Below are 20,369 nucleotides of genomic sequence, written 5' to 3'. Positions count from 1 at the left end.
ATGGAAGTTGTCATGTACAGCATGTACATCTACTATTGTGGCCCAATGATACAACCCAGCCAAAATGTGACTGAGGTCCCAGAAGCACAGACAGAGATGAGAACCAAGTTCACAGGACATTATTTATAAAATAAACCCAATCTAAATCCTATCTAACCTAGTTAGTGTGGTGTGTATGGGTGCCTTGGCCAGTGTGAATGGAGTTTGTGCTATGCTATGCTTGCTGACCCCTATCTCCCTGACATCTCTAGTGACTGACTTGATACTGTATTGATAGTATCTGTCAAAGATGAGGTACACGTCACTGTATGACAGGTCCAAAGAAGGGCTGATCCATTTAAACATCGCACAAAAAGTAAGGAAATTTGTGTTTGGTAGATTATTTCTTTGTTGTAACAATGCTTCTTGGCAATAAATCTTATACTGTTGGAAAGCCTCTTTATTTCCCTTTGAAATGGTGCCACATTTGTGAGGAACATGCATTTGTGGGATGAGCAGCAGAGCTGAGGATGTGGGTTGCGTCCATGAAAAATTTGCCAAATCTCCTCTGCCAAAGCCAAAAAGCTGATTGTGCCGTTGACTCTTGTTTGGTGTTTGGTGGATTGGATGATTGAGGTTTGAAGAAACAAGACGAAGGGCTCTAGTTTCGCAGACCTGGCGAGGCGGGGGCGTAGCGCAGATGCGCTTCGCCAACTGGGTGTGGCCAGGTGGATTTTCCAAGTTTGGCACACCGTTCTCGGTGGCGCAACTACTCCGCCGTCCCTCCTACCGGCAGAGGGGAGGAGAGAAGGTGTGGAGTGGGTTTGACACAGCCGATTCACATTTAACCAATCAAATGAGCCCCTGTCCTCGCCTTTAAAATGCGCTGGGTGAAGGCGTAATGAAAGTTTACACAACTGACATGGAGGTCTATTGCCGCAGGCGGAGCGGAGCTCAGGAGACCGGCGAGCAGTGCGCACACGTCACCAAAACCTCACAGGCAGGCTTCCGGAATGTCAGGCACATGAACAAAGCAATAAATACCGACAAAAAACATTATTCAATGCTACGATCACAATCAGCACATACATATATCTCCATATCAACTGTCCCGTCACAGCTGATGTCAGTTCAAAGGAGATTGGCACCGTTTGTGCTGATCGTGAGGTTTTGGTGATGTGCGCCAGGCAGCCAAACTTCCACTGCGCCGGCTCCGCTCCGCCTTGCGCTGAAAGTAGACGTGGTTTCAGATGGCGAGCTTTTGGCGCACCTCTGCGAAGCCTTTTGGCACGAAACTGTCACTGCGCCAAGCTGAATCTGTCGGCACCTCCCCCCGCTGCGCCGCCACTCCCATCTCGCCGCATCTCGGTCTGCAAAACTTGGAAACTGTCCGCCTCTCCCGTTTTGCCGGTTGAAACTAGCTCTGCGCGGGGTTCGCCTCACTGCGCCACCCCGCGCTGCGCCGGGAAACTAGAGCCCGTATTGGCAATTTAACAATTTATTCATTTAACAAACAGGAGCCTCAGTAGCGTGTGGAGGAACCATACACAGCCACAACAGTTTGGCACCTCCTCCTCGTGCTGCTCACACACTGCTGTGGGACGCCATCCCATTCTTCAACCAGCATTTGTCACAAGTCAGCCAACGTGGTTGTGTTGGTCACTCAGGCACAAACAGCACGCCCAAGCTGATCCCACAAGTGTTCAATGGGGTTGAGGTCAGGACTGCTGGCAGGCCGTTCCGTCCTCTCCACTCCCAAATTCTGGAGGTAGTCTCTGATAAACCCCGCTCTGTGGGGGCGAGCGTTGACATCTTGGAGGATAGCGTTTGGTCCCAGACTGTGGAGATATAGGATTGCCGCTGGTTACAGAATCTCATCTTGATATCTCCCTGCATTGAGATTGCCTCCAATGATGACAAGCCTTGTTTTTCCAGTGAGGTAGATGCATCACAAACGGGCCTGACGGTGAGGGGCAGTCCTGGCAGCCCTATGCCAATCAGGCACCTGATTGGCAGCACCTGGGGGTACCAGAACCCACATACTCAGCTCTGCTGCTCATCCCACAAATGCATGTTCCTTACAAATGTGGCACCATTTAAAAGGGGAATAAACAGGCTTTCCAGCGGTATAAGATAAGATAAATGAATTATAAATAAACATAAACAACTAGTATTTTTGGCCTAATTATTTTGCACTGAATAACACACTGGAGTCGGTCGGCTCTGACAGCGCTGCATCACGTGCACCTACGCAATATCATAGCCTATGATTTCCAAAAATAGTACTATGTCAACTAGTGACATCAGCACAAGAACTGTTGAGGTATACACAACATAATTTAGACATTCGTTTTTGTCATATGTTATAATAATTGACAGGACCTTCCACTATTATTCCAGCCTGCACTGTGCGTGTCCTCGCACAGAGCGAGGCTGAATTGCCCGGTGCAATAAAACCGACAACGTCCTGCGTGATATCATTTTTTCTGTTGTTTGCAAAGTTTGCATTCGACTTTTTTTCCATCTGTTTTGGGAAAATGCTGCCACACTGACGATGTCTTTGACATAGTAGAGGACTAAATGTTCATTAAACGTTCTTAATTAAGCAAATATTCGGAAAACCAGGCCTAATTTTTTCTTCAGTTCAGAACATACGGGCCTACCTATCTGTCTCCGCCAGTGGGTTGGGCTAATCCAAAACTGTGAAAACAAGGGGGGTGTTCTGAAGACAGACTGTTACCTGTGAAACAGGGTGTTCTGAAAACACCCACATTACTCCTGATAAAATTAACACGGCAAATAATCAACCAATCAGATTTTGGTCGACCAAGAATGTATCGACCAACAACCGACCAGTTGACCAGTCCACTAAGAGATTACAGCCTTAATGTAGGATTCAATCCTATCCTAAAAGTTAGCCTGCCCCGGAGCAGGCTAGCTTTCAGGACAGGTTTGGGATAGGTTTCCTATCCCAATGAGAGGTTAACCAGCTTTGTGATACAGAAAATCCGGAGTTGAGCCTTAAGTTATCTTGCTAACACCTTAATCCCGCTTTGTGATACAGGCCTCTGGAGTGAGTTCTTCAGTGTGGACTTGCAAATTTGCATTCCATCCTCAGTGAACATGGCAGCTGGGACTGGTGCCAGCTCATAGTTGAAGACATCCTCCACGTGAACATCACGGTCACTAGGCAGGAGTGCTATGACCCTTGAATAAATAGCATTTAGGTCATAAACTTTGGACTCCACCACTTGAATGGATTTGGCTGTTGTTGCCATTGTCTAGCTATATTATGCCATGCTACCTGGGAAATAGGTTACCATGACTAAAATCTTATAATTCGGTTTTAGATCATTATGTAAATTAAGACAATTTACACAAGAAACCACAAACCATCCTGCTGCTTAGCTCACCTACTAGCCAGTCAGTAGAAATGTTTGGAAAACATACCTGATTCCCCGCTAGCATGTCAGTTAAAATAGCAGGAAAAGTGGTAAACCCTATTTTTCTGGGAAATGTTAATTGGATGTTTTGGTTCAGGATGCTGAAGATAGAAGGCCTGAAAGGGTTAATATGTATTCATCTAAAATTAAATATACTGTACATGACCAGTTTCACTAAATAAACATTGTAGAAAGCAGATTTATTTTATTTGACTTGATTATTGTGCATAAAATGTCATAAATCTTAATTTTATGGTATTTCAGTGTTTTGGGCATGAAGGGGTTAATATCTAAAAATGCCCTAATCCAAAATCAAATACATTGTACATATCCACTGTAATGTATAAGCATTGTAGAAAGCATATTTGATGCATCTAGATCAAGTATTTTTAATTAAACACCATAAATCTCTATTTTTCTGGGATTTTAGTGTTTCGGGCATTAAGGGGTTAATAACTAAAAATGCTCAAGGGATATCACTCGGCACCCTCTTGAATTCTTAAGAGGAGACCCCAAGCTACAAGAATCAGCTGAGAAAAAAACTTTTACCGATGCAACAAGGTTTGGCCAAAAATCACCCTTTGGCTCCCGGACTATAAATGCAGGGTTAGAGAATGATTTGACACATGATATGTTGCTCTAGCTTCTACATAGGGGTGTTTAGATGTTGTTTAATTGTGTACCAACCAACAGGTGTAGTAGAGTGAAAAAGGTTATGGCAATGGTGACAATTTAGCACCCGCCAAATTCGAGTCAGTTTTTGCAGTTGTGAGCATATTTTTGAGTCAATGCTTGTTGAGATTTATTGATTCTGTGCCCAAGTTTAGGTAATCAGTGTCAATGAAAGTCAGTGAAATGGCCTTACTATTGTAATGCAAACATGTGTGTGTGTGTTCAAGGTAAAGGAAAGACACCCCTGCGGCGCTGTGGCAATGTGGCTGTAGCAGTAACAGTATCAATGGATAACACAAAGGCTCAGGACAACAAGACCAATTGTGAGAAAAGCTGTCAAGTCACCAGTGAACAGATAAAGGCTGATATGAAAGCTGCTACTGAGAGCAGTAGTAAAGGGATTTCTACTGGGGCAGGGGAGAATAGTTCAAGGCAGGGAGCTGAGACTGGGATAAGACAGGGAACTGGGAGTGCTGGGGTTGGGGGAAGGACTGGGATGAGGCAAAGAAGTGGATCTGGAAGGGCTGGGGTTGAGAGGGTAGGGGAGGCTAGGGTGGCACAGGGGGCTGGATATGGGAGAGTTGTGGCTGGAGCCATTCACAGAGCAACCACAACCAATGGTGGAGCAACTGGAACTGGGCTGAACTATGGGGGTTCAGAAAACCCCTCTGGAGTGAGGCCAGAGGCAGCTGGCACAAGGGAAGTTGGGGCAAGGCAAAGGACTGGGACAAATGGAGGTGTGGGCTCTATGGAACCCAGAGGAGCTGTTGGAGACATTGCTTCCAGGAGAGGAATACTTTTGGTTGGACAGAATGAGAGACAACCTGGTCCTCCTGGATCTCATTATGCTATTGGATCAAGTTTACAGCAGGGTAGAGGTGTAGAGGAGGGCTTTGTTCCCAGACGACCTTTGACGCGATCTTGCACCCGTATGTCCTCTGTGCCCCTGGCTCCTGAAGCAGGTAAGCTCTTTCAAATTTGTTTTCTAGATTACATCCTTGTACTTCTTGACCTGGACATGTTTTCGATCATCAGTTGGGTTTTCAAGTCTGTAATAAACATTGCATTTTGTGTGATATTAAAGCTGTCTATGTTTAGTTGTGCCTTTGAGATTGAGGACTCTATATCCATCCCATTTGGTATTTCATGGCTTGCTGTGCCAGTAGGGATGACCTTGGAATGCATGCACACCATCACATAATGCATTGCATTTTTACCTGGGAGGATAAACTTGGGACAATTCACTGGAAAGCTGGCTATCTGACCACCCTGTGAATATTCATGGTTCCCTCAGGGCCTAACTTGAGCATTGATTGCATAAAAAATAAAATTATTAAACATGGAGGAGTGCAGATGGTGCATTTAGTAGTCTCACAGCCTGAGGGAAGAAGCTGCTCTGTAGTCTGGTGGTACGGCAGTGGATACTTCTGTATCTTTTGCCTGACAGCAGCAGGGTGAACAGGCTGTGGCTGGGGTGGGTGTTGTCTTTTAGGATCTTTTTGACTCTGAGCAGGCACCTCACCTCCCCGATATCACTGAGGCTTGGTAGATGGGTACCAATGATGTTTTGGTCAGTTCACTCGTAATCATTACAGAGTCTTCCTGTCCTGGGCCGTGCACATGCCCATGCCAGTTTGTGATGTTTCCGGTCAGGATATCACTCCTTTGTAGAAGTTGACAAGAACTTGGCGTGGGAATTTTGCTTTCTTAAGTTTCCCTAAGAAATACAGCCGTTTCTGAGCTTTTTTAACAAGGGCAGAGATATGTGAAGTCCATGACAGGTTCTCTGTTATGTTGATTCCCAGGAACATGAAACTGCTCACTTGCTCCATTTCAGCTCCATTGATGTAGACAGGGTTGTGTGTCTTTGCCTCCTTTTTTCTAAAATTAACTATGAGCTCTTTGGTTTTGCTGACGTTGAGCAGTAGGTTGTTTTCTGTGCACAATTCTGCAAGATGGTTGATTTCCTCCCGATATGAAAACTCATTGTTGGAAATCCAGCCGATGATGGTGGTATCATCTGTGAACTTCACAATAGAGTTCTCTCCATGTCGGGGGTTGCAGTCGTGGGTGTACAGCATGAACAGGAGGGGGCTGAGCACACAGCCCTGGGGGGGCTCCGGTGTTGAGCACTAGAGTGGAGGAGGAGAGACTGCCAATCCGAACTGACTGGGGTCTGTTTGTGAGGAAGTCCAGTATCCAGTTGCAGAGAGTGGTACTGATGGCTAGAGTGTTCAATTTTCCAGTCAGCTTCATGGGGGAGATTGTGTTGAAAGCTGAGCTGAAATCAGCAAACAGCATTCTGGTGTAGGTGTTGCTTTTCTCAAGGTGAGTGCAGACTGAGTGGAGAGCAGTGGAGATGGCATCCTCTGTGGATCTGTTGGTTCTGAATGCAAACTGCTGAGGGTCCAGACCGGCAGGGATGCAGGTTCAGTTTCTCAAAGCACTTCATCAGGATGGGGGTGAGTGCCACAGGGCGGTAGTCATTTAGATCAGACACTGCAGATTTTTTAGGCACATGGATGATGATGGCTGTCTTGAAGCAGGTGGGAACACTCTCCTGTGACAGCGATATGTTGAAAATGTCAGTAATGACATCTACTAGCTGGTTGGAACATGTTTTTACTACACGGCCAGGGATTTTATCAGGCCCAGCAGGCCCAAAACTATGAATGAACACATGTGGAGTTATGTACTTAACAAAAAAAGGTGAAATAACTGAAAACATGTTTTATATTCTAGTTTCTTCAAAATAGCCACCCTTTGCTCTGATTACTGCTTTGCACAGTCTTGGCATTCTCTCGATGAGCTTCAAGAGGTCACCTGAAATGGTTTTCCAACAGTCTTGAAGGAGTTCCCAGAGGTGTTTAGCACGTGTTGGCCCCTTTGCCTTCACTCTGCGGTCCAGCTCACCCCAAACCATCTGGATTGGGTTCAGGTCCAGTGACTGTGGAGGCCAGGTCATCTGCCGCAGCACTCCATCACTCTCCTTCTTGGTCAAATAGCCCTTACACAGCCTGGAGGTGTGTTTGGGCTCATTGTCCTGTTGAAAAATAAATGATGGTCCAACTAAACGCAAACCGGATGGGATGGCATGTCGCTGCAGGATGCTGTGGTAGCCGTGCTGGTTCAGTGTGCCTTCAATTTTGAATAAATCCCCAACAGTGTCACCAGCAAAACACCCCCACACCATCACACCTCCTCCTCCATGCTTCACAGTGGGAATCAGGCATGTGGAATCCATCTGTTCACCTTTTCTGCGTCTCACAAAGACACGGCGGTTGGAACCAAAGATCTCAAATTTGGACTCATCAAACCAAAGCACAGATTTCCACTGGTCTGATGTCCATTCCTTGTGTTTCTTGGCCCAAACAAATCTCTTCTGCTTGTTGCCTCTCCTTAGCAGTGGTTTCCTAGCAGCTATTTGACCATGAAAGCCTGATTCGTGCAGTCTCCTCTTCACAGTTGTTCTAGAGATGGGTTTGCTGCTAGAACTCTGTGTGGCATTTATCTAGTCTCTGATCTGAGCTGCTGTTAACTTGCCATTTCTGAGGCTGGTGACTCGGATGAACTTGTCCTCAGAAGCAGAGGTGACTCTTGGTCTTCCTTTCCTGGGTCGGTCCTCATGTGTGCCAGTTTCGTTGTAGCGCTTGATGGTTTTTGCGACTCCACTTGGGGACACATTTAAAGTTTTTGCAATTTTCCGGACTGACTGACCTTCATTTCTTAAAGTAATGATGGCCACTCGTTTTTCTTTAGTTAGCTGATTGGTTCTTGTCATAATATGAATTTTAACAGTTGTCCAATAGGGCTGTCGGCTGTGTAGTAACCTGATTTCTGCACAACACAACTGATGGTCCCAACCCTATTGATAAAGCAAGAAATTCCACTAATTAACCCTGATAAGGCACACCTGTGAAGTGAAAACCATTTCAGGTGACTACCTCTTGAAGCTCATCGAGAGAATGCCAAGAGTGTGCAAAGCAGTAATCAGAGCAAAGGGTGGCTATTTTGAAGAAACTAGAATATAAAACATGTTTTCAGTTACTTCACCTTTTTTTGTTAAACTACATAACTCCACGTGTTCATTCATAGTTTTGATTCTTTCAGTGAGAATCTACAATGTAAATAGTCAAGAAAACGCATTGAATGAGGTGTGTCCAAATATATATATATATATATATACTTGCAGTGCATTCAGAAAGTATTTAGACCCCCTTTACTTTTTTCACTTTTGTTATGCTGCAGCCTGATGCTTTTAAATTCGTTTTTCTCCCATTGATCTACACTCAGTACCCCATAATGACAAAGTGAAAACTGAATTGTAGAATTTTTTGCAATTTTATTAAAAAAAAAACAAAACTGAAATATCACACATTGACATAAGTATTCAGACGCTTCACTCTACTTAGTTAAAGCACCTTTGACAGAAATTGCAAGTCTTTTGGGTTTGACGCAACAAGTTTTGCACACCTGAATTGGGAAATTTTAAACAATTTTTTTTTTTTTTTTTTTTTTTTTTTTTTTTTGCAAATCCTTTCAAGCTCGGTCAGGTTGGATGGGGACCGTCGCTGGACAGCCATTTTCAGGTCTCTCCAGAGATGTTGGATCGGGTTCAAGTCAGGGCTCTGGCTGGGCCACTCTAGGACATTGACAGAGTTGTCCCTAAGCCACTCCTGTGTTGTCTTGGCTGTGTGCTTAGGGTCATTGTCATGTTGGAAGGTGAACCTTTGGCACAGTCTGAGGTCCTGATGGCTGTGGAACAAGTTTTCATTGATGATATCTCTGTACTTTGTTCCATTCAGCTTTCCCTCAACCCTGACCAGTCTCCCAGTCCCTGCTGCAGAAAAACAGCCCCACAGCATGATGTTGCCACCACCATGCTTCACTGTTGGGATGGTATTGGGCAGGTGATGAGCAGTGCCTCGTTTCCTCCAGACATAACATTTGGAATTGAGGCCAAACAGTTCAATCTTGGTTTTACCAGACCAGAGAATCTTGTTTCTCACAATCTGAGAGTCCTTCAGGTGCTTTTTTGCAAACTCCAAGCGGGCTTTCCTGTGTTTTGCACTGAGGAGAGGCTTCTGTGTATCCACTTTGCCATAAAGCCCAGATCAGTGGAGGGCTGCAGTGATGGTTGTCCTTCTGGAGTTTTGTCCCATCTCCACACAGGATCTCTGGAGCTCAGTCAGAGTGACCATCGTGTTCTTGGTAACCTTTCTTACTATGGCCCTTCTCCCGCGGTTGCTCAGTTTGGTCGGGGGACCAGCTCTTAGAAGAGTCCTTATTTTGCCAAACTTCTTCCATTTGAGAATTATGGAGACCACTGAGCTCTTGGGAACCTTCAGTACAGCAGATTTTTTTTTTTTTTTTTTTTTTTTTTTTTTTAGCCTTCCCCAGATTTGTGCCATGCAACAATCTTGTCTCTGAGCTCTGCAGGCAGTTCTTTTGACCTCATGATTTGTTTTTTGCTGTGATATGCATTGTCAGCTGTGAGGCCTTCTATAGATACCGAGTCTATTGATTAGAGTCCACAGGTGGACTCTAATCAAGGTGTAGAGACATCTCAGCAACCATCAGGAGAAATGGGAGGCACCTGAGCTAAATTTCAAGTGTTGTTGCAAAGGGTCTGAATACATACAGTGGTGTGAAAAAGTGTTTGCCCCCTCCCTGATTTCTTATTTTTTTGCATGTTTGTCACACTGAAATGTTTCATATTGTCAAACAAATTTAAATATAAGACAAAGATAACACAAGTAAACACAAAACGCAGTTTTTAAATGAAGGTTTTTATTATTAAGGCGAAAAAAAAATCCACACCTACATGGCCCTGTGTGAAAAAGTGTTTGCCCCCTAAACCTAATAAGTGGTTGGGCCACCCTTAGCAGCAAAAACTGCAATCAGGCATTTGCAATAACTTGTAATGAGTCTCTTAGAGTGCTGTGCAGGAATTTTGGCCCACTCATCTTTGCAGAGTTGTTGTAATTCAGCTACATTGTAGGGTTTTCAAGCATGAACCGCCTTTTGAAGGTCATGCCACAGCATCTCGATAGGATTCAGGTCAGGACTTTGACTAGGCCACTCCAAAGTCTTCATTTTGTTTTTCTTCAGCCATTTAGAGGTGGACTTGCTGGTGTGTTTTGGATCATTGTCCTGCTGCAGAACCCAAGTGCACTTGAGTTTGAGGTCATGAACTGATGGCTGGACATTGTCCTTCAGGATTTTCTGGTAGAGAGCAGAATTCATGGTTCCATCAATTATGGCAAGTCGTCCAGGTCCTGAAGCAGCAAAGCAGCCCCAGACCATCACACTACCACCACCATGTTTGACTGTTGGTATGATGTTCTTTTCATGAAATGCTGTGTTAGTTTTATGCCAGATGTAACAGGATGCACACCTTCCAAAAAGTTCAACTTTTGTCTTGTCAGTCCACAGAATATTTTCCCAAAAGTCTTGGGGATCATCAAGATGTTTTTTGGCAAATGTGAGACAAGCTTTTGTGTTCTTTTTGGTCAGCAGTGGTTTTCGCCTTGGAACTCTCCCATGGATGCCATTTTTGCCCAGTCTCGTTCTTATTGTTGAATCATGGACACTGACCTTCACTGAGGCAAGTGAGGCCTGCAGTTCTTTAGATGTTGTTCTGGGGTCTTTTGTGACCTCCTGGATGAGTCGTAGCTGCACTCTTGGGGTAATTTTGGTCAGCTGGCCACTCCTGGGAAGGTTCACCACTGTTCCATGTTTTCGCCATTTGTGAATAATGGCTCTCACTGTGGTTCACTGGAGTCTCAGAGCCTTAGAAATGGCTTTGTAACCTTTTCCAGACTGATAGATCTCAATAACTTTCTTTCCCATTTGTTCCTGAATTTCTTTGGATCTCAGCATGATGTCTAGCTTTTGAGGATCTTTTGGTCTACTTCACTTTGTCAGAGAGGTCCTATTTAAGTGATTTCTTGATTGAGAACAGGTATGGCAGTAATCAGGCCCAGTTGTGGCTAGAGAAATTGAACTCAGCTGTGATAAACCACAGTGAAGTTATGTTTTAAGAGGGGGGGCAAACACTTTTTCACACAGGGCCATGTAGGTTTGGATTTTTTTCCCCCTTAATAATAAAAACCTTCATTTAAAAACTGCAGTTTGTGTTTACTTGTGTTATCTTTGTCTTATATTTAAATTTGTTTGATGATCTGAAACATTTAAGTGTGACAAACATGCAAAAAAATAAGAAATCAGGGAGGGGGCAAACACTTTTTCACACCACTGTATGTTAATGTGATTTTTCAGTTTTTCCTTTTTAATAAATTGGCAAAAAATTTCTAAAATTCTGTTTTCACTTTGTTATTATAGGGTATTTAGTGTAGATTAATGAGGGAAAAAATGAATTTAAATGATTGTAGCATCAGGCTGCAAAATAACAAAAGTGAAAAAAACAAAGGGGGTTTGAACTTTCTGAACTTTCTGAATGCACTGTATGTATTCAAAGTACAGTGTGTCAAAGAGGAGTCAGAATGAACCCCAGCAGATTATTCTTCTTCATACTTAGGGATTGCGTAAGACTGAACAAACTTGTCATACCACTCACCACCATAGCTTGCCAGCTTTTCAACAATTACCAGTAATTGCTCAGATAAAAAGATAGTTAAATATTCTGTAATCATATCTTGCTGAATTTCTTAAATATTGTTTATTGCATGACCCTATTGTATCATCAAAGATGGAAATTTGAGCGGCCTCCATTATATTGCATGCTTGTCACAATGCCAGCTGAAGCCTGTACCTTTTTCACTTTTTGTAATGATAGACCCTTTTTTCTATTAGGCATTCCAGTGTGAGCAAACTGTTAGCGTGCTACTTGTTATTGTCGCTGTTTATGTTGTGTAGACCTGTCGAGAGCCAGGCCTCGAGTATCCATAAAGAAGAAGCGAATGGCTGACAAATCAACCAGCACCTCAGACCCTGTCACTGAGGATGACCATGTGCAGGTATGCAAACAGTTAGACGCTTAATACCACGGTTCTCAAAGTGGGGTCCGGTCCACGACGCATAGCCAGGGGGTCTGCGAAAAAAAAATTCAGGGAAATGTATTTTTTTTTATTATTATTAATTTTTTAAAAACTTTTTTGGGGGGAGGGGCGTTAAACTGTGAAATAAACACTGTTCGTTTTTAAGTGTCTCCCATGATTGATTTGGAGAGCTTACTTATGTGATTACACATCAGGCAATCTGGTATGACACCTCACAGGCGCTCGCACGGCTTCACAAATAATAGCGACAACAAACACTCAAAGCTTGTCTTTCTTTAGTTGCCTTTAACTTACAACATTACAGAATTATTAAATACTTGTAGTCAGTATAGATATTCATATATGCAGTATAAACATTAATATCAATCCCTTACTAGTTTTTCATTTTTTCTGATTATGATCGTTTGCTTGTTTATTTGATCAGCTCTACATGACATGAAATTGCAGTCATAAATGCAAAAAACATCAACTTTCAGGGGTGCCGCCTTGGAGCGCTTTTACGTCCCCACCAATGACAAACCTACGCCCTTAGATGAGGCTATGTGCTAATGCTGCTAATCTTGTAGCTAAGAGTACAAATGTGGTTATAAGTATTATGCTTATCGGTGTTGCGAGTGTCAGGGGGTCCCCGGAAATTTTTGACCCCTCCAGGGGGTCTCTGGGCCAAAAAAGTTTGAGAACCCCTGGCTTAATAAATGTTATGAATTAAGCATGCCTTGTTAGTTTTCACTGGGCACGCCTGCCCAATGGAAATGTTGCGTCCTATTGAATAGCAGTCTTCAGGTGGAAAACGTTTTTTTTGAGGTTTTGAGGTCTTTTCAAAATATTAAAAAAACTGTTGTCATCATCAGAGTTTTGTCATGATAACATCCACATTATAATATAATTGTTAAGGATTTTAATAAATCCTTTGGAGCACAGTGTGTTTAAAACAACCTTCATCTTAAAATAAGCATTTTGTGATTTGGGTACCGGTGTAAATCTCAAGTTTAATCACAATATGATATTTTATGATATTTGTTGATATCACAAGGTCTGTCAAAATATGATTTCATTTCAATTCAGAGGCCTACAGTCAATATGAGAGGGTACAGGGGTCAATGCCATATTTCAGTTTTAGGTGCTAGGCCAGGTTCGTCCTGTTTCCTGAATATATTATCCCCTATTGGCATTGTTTGCATGTGGCTTACGATTTGTTGGTTGATCCTCCTTTTCTCTGAAATCCCAAATATTTCCACACTGCTGGCTCCAAAGAGGAGAGTGGATATCATTATTGACTGTTTCTTGGTTGCTCACTGCGGCTGCTGGTATCTCCCTGGCACTAATACTGTTTTAACATTTAGGAAAGTGGTACACTTGGACACAAATGGTGACACAGACTCGCCATGGGAATTTCAAAATAAAGGTGTACCTTTTAAGATGATGATATTGATCAGTGTTTTCACTCAGGATCGATTATATTGGATTGTTGGTGACTGGATCTATTAATTTGGCACAAAATTTATTCATAATACATAAATACAAAATGATTATATAACATTTTCCCAGTCAAAACCAATCAATGACTGTTGACAGGCCTTTGGTTTCTGACTTTGCATCCGTTACAAATGTCTTACTTACATGTAACTAAAGGAAATAAAAAAACACACTAAAGAAAAACACCACAATCAAATATTTTCCTGGCTGCTGTTGCTCCCCTCCACTTGTTCCGTCCCGGGTGGTGCACACTACTTCAAACCCAATTAGATGGCTGTGGAGCCATGTATGTGTCAGAGGCATTGGCCTTAACTGTTGTCTTATATTGTATTGGTGTCATTGACATACTAAACCCATTTCACTCCTTTAGGTTTTGTCTCTGAAGAGTAAGAACCTTGTGGGCATCACACTAACCAACTGTGGAATCACAGACCTGGTCCTCAAAGACTGCCCTAAGATGATGTTTGTTCATGGTAGGAATTTTGTGTGTTTGTGTGTGAATGAGAGATATTTTTATTATTTTAAATTCTGGTGCTTGTTTAAATGAGTATTTCAATTTTCTGTAATCACCTGTGATGTTTGGACTTTTTTCTGCTGACATTTTAGAAGTTTAAATTTCACTGGACTAAATGTTTGAGCTCTGTCTCGTTTTCTGCATTTTTACAAGGGTTTGACTAATATAATTAAGGGCATCAATAACCAGTATTTGGGGCCAGTATTCATTGTTTCATTTCATTTCAGTCATTTGTAATAAATTCGATCTTTTTTTAAAAAATTAATTAACACCAAATTAGTAAAACAAAAAAATGCAACCCAATCAAGAACATTAGCCAACAATAAAAAACAGAAACCTAGGGGGAAAAAACTGACTAATGATTAAAATGATTAGGTCAGTGATGCTGCAAAAGATTTGTGCTTAAATGCGTGTGAAAGCATTTTTTGTTGGAGAGACTTTCATGCAATTTCAAGTCATTAAAACACAACAGTACTGTTGCATTTCGGAACTAACATTGATTACTGTATTACGGTGATGAAATACTGGTGTGAAGAGAGTTTGAAGTTTTGGAAAGTTACTTTTCATGTCGTAGTGAATTGAATGGAAACCAGTGGCTGCATAAAAGGTAAGAAAAAATGAAATTAGTGCCCTTGAATATTACTGCTTTCTTTGGGAAGAGATTAGCAGAAATTATATACATTTTGTAGATATTGTACTATGCTAAACATGCAGAATCACTATTATGGTCCTTTTAAAAACCTTATTTTCATGTCATTGCAAATTAAGAGCACATGCGAAGTGGTAGTTTTGTCGGGCAACAAAGTGGTAATGGGAAACCACAGCAACCACTTAACACCATCACCTGGTCATAAAATTACCAAAACGTGTAGGCCGCGCTATGAGCTTTTGCCACTATCTGCACCTTAATTAACAAAGATACGGCCCAAAATGTTTTGTTACTCAAGCATTCCAGTTTTGCCTTGCTTGTTTCTTAGTGTCATTGTAGTTGTGCATACATTTGAATAAATAAGTAAGAGTAGATGTAAAGATATAGCTTGTGTGATGGCCTCAGATATATTAAACAAATAAATTTTACTGTATAAATTAATTCTTTTCACCCAAAACATGCTGGGTTACGCTCCCGCTCCCTATGGTCTTAGCTGTGCCCTTAAAAGATTGCATGTCAAGACCTCCATATACCAAAATCCATTTTGTACAGTTGTCACTTTGGAATGCTACAATGGCAGCTAGTGAAAGCGAAAATATTATAGTATACTTTATTGTCCCTGAGAAGTTTGGCTGCAGCCGTAGACGTTGGAACTAGGGGTGAGGGGGGTGCGGCCGCACCCCCTCCCATCCACCCCCTATCCCCCCTCTCCCCCCGCACCCTATCAGCCTCCCTACCCACCATAGGCGCGGGAAGTGTTTTTCTGCAATGGCAAGCTGGCAGCTTGTGTCATTTGCTTTCTTTTGGTCCACGAGACATTCCAGACCAAATGACAGCGGGATGATATCGCATAGCGCCCGCACCCGCTGCCGAAAATTAGTTCCCACGTTCATGGCTGCAACTGTCATTTATTTAAGAAATCAAGTATTCCACAGATTATTCCATCGAAAAAATAAAGTCATAAAAGAGAAAATAGTAGGCCAGGTTTCCTAAGTTCCTCTTAAGTTCCTTTTAGAAAAATCAACAATTTTATTGCATATTTTAATGTTGCAGAAACGTTGTCTTTCCAATTGTCTTTAATGCATAAAGTGCCATATTATATTCATGTTTACATTGAATTTACCCTAGCCCAATAGTCATTTTTACTGAATTGAGATTGAAGGCAGATTCAAGTCAATTTAGGAAAAGTGACCCTCCATCTTGGAGCCAGTTGCTGATCATCATCCCTTTTCTACTCTGACTTGTGGGCCGACAATCGTCGCAGAGTTTATACGGTCCTTGCAGAGTTGGCGCAGGCAAGTCATATGTTTGTGTCACCATAATTAGTGTCTTGTCTATACAGCCCATGGTATAGAGTTCTACAGATGAAATGAAGCTTCAAGTCATAGGATTTGAATCAAGGATTTTTAGTAATTCAATTATTTGAGTTCCTCAAGGAATCATCTGAGTCCTACTAAGAGGCAAAAATGTTTTTCCAGTGTTGGCAGTATTAGTGCAACAGAATGCCAAAAAACAAAGCCACATAAAACAAAAACAAATAATCATTTGTTTAATTAAGTATTAAGTTATAATGTGACCCATTTTCACTTAGAATAAACACAAAACTTAAAAAATTTAATTGTGAACTCATTTTTTATTTCCATTAGCTACCAACATTAAATAGCATAAATAATATTTAAATATGGATTAAAAACTTAGAAATTTTGTTTATAACATTAACATACTTTACTGTGCAGTAAAGTCTAAATATCAGTTTTGTCTGGTGAGACTGTGCTACGGGTGGGAACTCCAGACTGCATAGAGAGGAATCCTCAGTAAATTCGCCCAGTTAACAACTGTCAGCCTGCTAAAAGGTCTTGTCTTAAAACTTCTATGGGTATAGAAAAGGGATGGAAGTATATAGTAATTTAAATGAACAAAAAAGTTAAAATTTACAGTTTTAATGTATAGCATTTTTACAACTATCAAGTAATCCTTTCATGCAATCTTGTTATTTTGCATTTTGAAGTTGCCTAGTTTGTTTTATTCTACCCAGATTTAGTGTGTGAATTAAATGTGTCACATATATCAAATGTGCCCAAATCTTTCAAGGCACTAACAAGCGCTTGGTGGTACATGTTCTGTTGTGACTCAATTAGTTAACCAAACAAAATGTACAACTTGTGATTATTTTATTGTTTCAGTGGCAGTGGGTTTGATCTGTCACATTTTTACAAACCATATTTGTCCTGCACAATAATCTCAGACCTTGTTGGAAAACATGTTTGTCAAAGAGCTTCTACATGTAAAACATATGGGTCATTCCATGTCATTTCACCAAATTTTCAGGACATCCCACACACTTGGGTCTCAAAAAATTCTGAAAGTCGCCATGTGAGGTCGTTAGGTCGTGAGAGTGCCGCCGTGCGAGGTGGCAGCCTGTTGCAGCAGCTCCTGTGTGTCTTAGTTTTTGTATTTTTTCTTTTGTAATTCTATACTGCCACCTGTAGTTTTCTGCCAGTCATTGTCTAATCACAAGAGACAACGACTTTTTCTCTCTTTTTAAACTTTCTGGCCGTTTTTGGACACTTTTGCACTTATGGCAGCGGAGGGTTACAGACGCGACGGTGAGTGCATTGTTTACACTCGCGACCAGCTGATTGCTCTGCGTAAACCTATGCTGCTGCCCGGAGCGAGGCCTGACATCCCGGAGGAGCTGCGGAGGAGGCGCTGGGGGCGCAGAGCTGGTGCCAAACTGAAGGCGAAGAAGAGGAGATTTCGCCAGCGGTAACAGCAATTATCATGGGGAACGTGAGGTCTCTGGGGAATAAGACGGACGAACTCGCCGCGCTGATTAAGACTCAGAGGGAATATAGGGAGTGTAGTGTGTTTTGTTTCACTGAGACATGGCTGCACTCGCACATCCCGGACCACAGCGTAGCGGCACCCGGCTTCAGCGTTGTTCGTGCGGACAGAGACGTAATTAGCAGCAGTAAGAGGAAGGGAGGAGGGATTGCTCTGTATGTGAGTGAGAGGTGGTGTAATCCAGGACATGTGCATGTGGAGGTACGTCTCTGTAACCCGGACATTGAACTGGTTGCTGTGGGAATGCGTCCGTATTACCTGTCTCAGGAATTCACATCCGCCATTGTAATTGCTGTTTGCATCCCCCCATCAACTGATGCGCCGACGGCCTGTGACATCATCACCTCCACCGTTGCCAGTGTACAGACTCAACACCGCAATTCCTTCACTGTTATTACTGGAGACTTTAATCAGGTCTCACTGGACAAACTACTGCCAACTTTCCACCAGTATGTTGACTGCCCCACCAGAGAAAATAAAACCCTGGATCTGCTGTATGCAAACACCAGTGATGCATACAACACCACAGCCCTTCCTCCCCTTGGCAGATCGGATCACAACCTGGTCCTGTTAACCCCCAAGTATGTCCCCCTTGTTAGGAGGCAGCCTGTTCACACCAGGACGGTGAAGATGTGGACTCAGGAGGCTTCTGAGGCACTGCAGGACTGCTTTGAGACAACGGACTGGGATGTACTCTGTGAGCCACACGGGGAGGACATCAATAACATGACGGACTGCATCACAGAATACATCAGGTTCTGTGAAAACACCACAATTCCAACCTGGACTGTACTCTGCTTCCCCAACAACAAGCCATGGATCACCAGCGACCTGAAAGCACTCCTTAACAAGAAGAAGGGCTTTCAGGTCTGGAGACAGAGAGGAACTCTGGAGAGTGCAACACGAACTCAGGGAGAAATTGAGGGGTTGCAAAGACAGCTACAGGAGGAAGCTGGAGGCTAAACTCCAGCAGAACAATGTGAGGGTTGTGTGTTCTGGGATGAAACAGATGACCGGATGTAAAGGTAGACAAAGGCAACCATCAGGCAGCCTGGAGAGAACCAACGAGCTGAACGTTTTCTTCAACAGGTTCAGCTCACAGCCGTCTGTCTCCTACACACATCCAGAAACACTCCATCGGACCTCAATGACTACCGACCAGTTGCCCTCACATCTCATCTGATGAAGGTGCTGGAGAGGCTGGTCTTGGCCCACCTGAGGCCGCAGGTGAAGGAGCTGCTAGACCCTCTACAGTTTGCTTTCCAGCCCCATTTGGGAGTTGACGACACCGTCATCTACCTGCTGCAACAAGCTCATATGCACCTGGATGGTGGTGGCAGCACTGTGAGAATCACATTCTTTGATTTCTCCAGTGCTTTTAACACCATCCAGCCACTGCTGCTGGGTGAGAAGCTGCGGGTGATGGGTGTCGACACCTCCATTGTCTCCTGGATTACTGACTACCTGACAGGCAGGCCACAGTTTGTCCGTCTGTGCAGTGTTCTGTCTGACGTGGTGGTCCACAGGGGACTGTGCTGTCCCCTTTCCTCTTCACCTTATACACCACAGACTTTCAGTACAACTCTGAGTCATGCCACCTGCAGAAATTTTCTGATGACTCGGCTGTTGTTGGGTGTATAAGTGAGGGAAGGGAAGTACAGAGCAGTGGTGGATAACTTTTGCCCCTTTTCCACTAGTACCTACTCAGCTCGACTCGGCTCGACTCTACTCGGTTTAAGAGCTTTTCCATTAGGTCGTAGTACCTGCTAGCAGGTCCCATTTTAGCACCTACTCAGCCGGGGTTCCAAGCGAGCTGAGTCGAGCTGAGTCGAGCTGAAAATGTGACGTAAACGCCGGGCAGGCAACTGATTGGACAGGGAGTGACGAGAGCGACTCCTGCACGAAAACAAAACCCGACATTTAAAAAAAAAAAAAAACGGCAACAGCGGCCGTGCGCATTGATTGTCAGTGAAGTTGTCAAAGTCGGAAAATGGCAAGCACACCTCTACCGCGGTCAAATAAAGACGTGGAGACTTTTCTGAGCTTGGTGGCGGCCCAAAGAATCCAGAGGGAGCTGGACGGTGCGCCGCCTTGCTATGACGACTCCACCCACGGCGAGGTGCTACTCAACTGTAATGGAAAACCACCTAAACCGTGTCGAGGCGAGTAGAGTCGAGCCGAGTCGAGCCGAGTCGAGCCGGGTAGATACTAATGGAAAAGGGCCATTTGTGGAGTGGGCTGGACGCAATCACCTGAGGCTGAATGTCAACAAGACCAGAGAGATGGTGATCGACTTCAGGAAGAAGAGGACGGCTTCACAGCCACTGTGCATTCTGGGAGAGGATGTGGAGGAGGTGGAGGACTACAAGTACCTGGCTGTCAAAATCAACAACAGTCTGGACTGGAAATCCAACACCGAAGCTGTCTACAAGAAGGGGATGAGCAGACTCTACTTCCCGAGGAAGCTGAGATCCTTCAACGTGTGCAGCAAGATGTTGGAGATGTTCTACCAGTCTGTTGTGGCCAGTGTACTCTTCTTCGCCGTGGTTTGTTGGGGGAGCAGCATCGGAGCCAGCGACACCAAAAGACTCAACAAACTGATCAGGAGGGCTGGCTCTGTGATTGGCTGCAAACTGCACACTGTGGAGGCTGTGGTGGAGAGGAGGACACAGAACAAACTGTTATCCATCATGGATAACCCTGACCACCCTCTCCACCACACACTGGACAGACAGCGGAGCTCCTTCTCCAACAGACTGTTACAGCTCCAC

The 20,369-nt window shown here is 43.5% G+C and overlaps 1 protein-coding gene across 1 annotated transcript in view; it reads left to right on the top strand.

The window, feature by feature from the left end:
- fbxo38 (F-box protein 38) overlaps positions 1 to 20,369 on the top strand; it is a 119,125-nt gene that overhangs the window by 79,561 nt on the left and 19,195 nt on the right. Inside the window, exons 14-16 of the mRNA XM_030061678.1 lie at positions 4,322 to 5,056; positions 11,973 to 12,073; positions 13,962 to 14,064. Of these exons, the coding sequence (XP_029917538.1) occupies positions 4,322 to 5,056; positions 11,973 to 12,073; positions 13,962 to 14,064 (939 nt within the window). The remainder of the gene's footprint in view (positions 1 to 4,321; positions 5,057 to 11,972; positions 12,074 to 13,961; positions 14,065 to 20,369) is intronic.

Source organism: Myripristis murdjan, chromosome 10 (assembly GCF_902150065.1).
Source record: "Myripristis murdjan chromosome 10, fMyrMur1.1, whole genome shotgun sequence".
NCBI lineage: Eukaryota > Metazoa > Chordata > Actinopteri > Holocentriformes > Holocentridae > Myripristis > Myripristis murdjan.
This window is presented reverse-complemented; position numbering and strand designations above follow the sequence as displayed.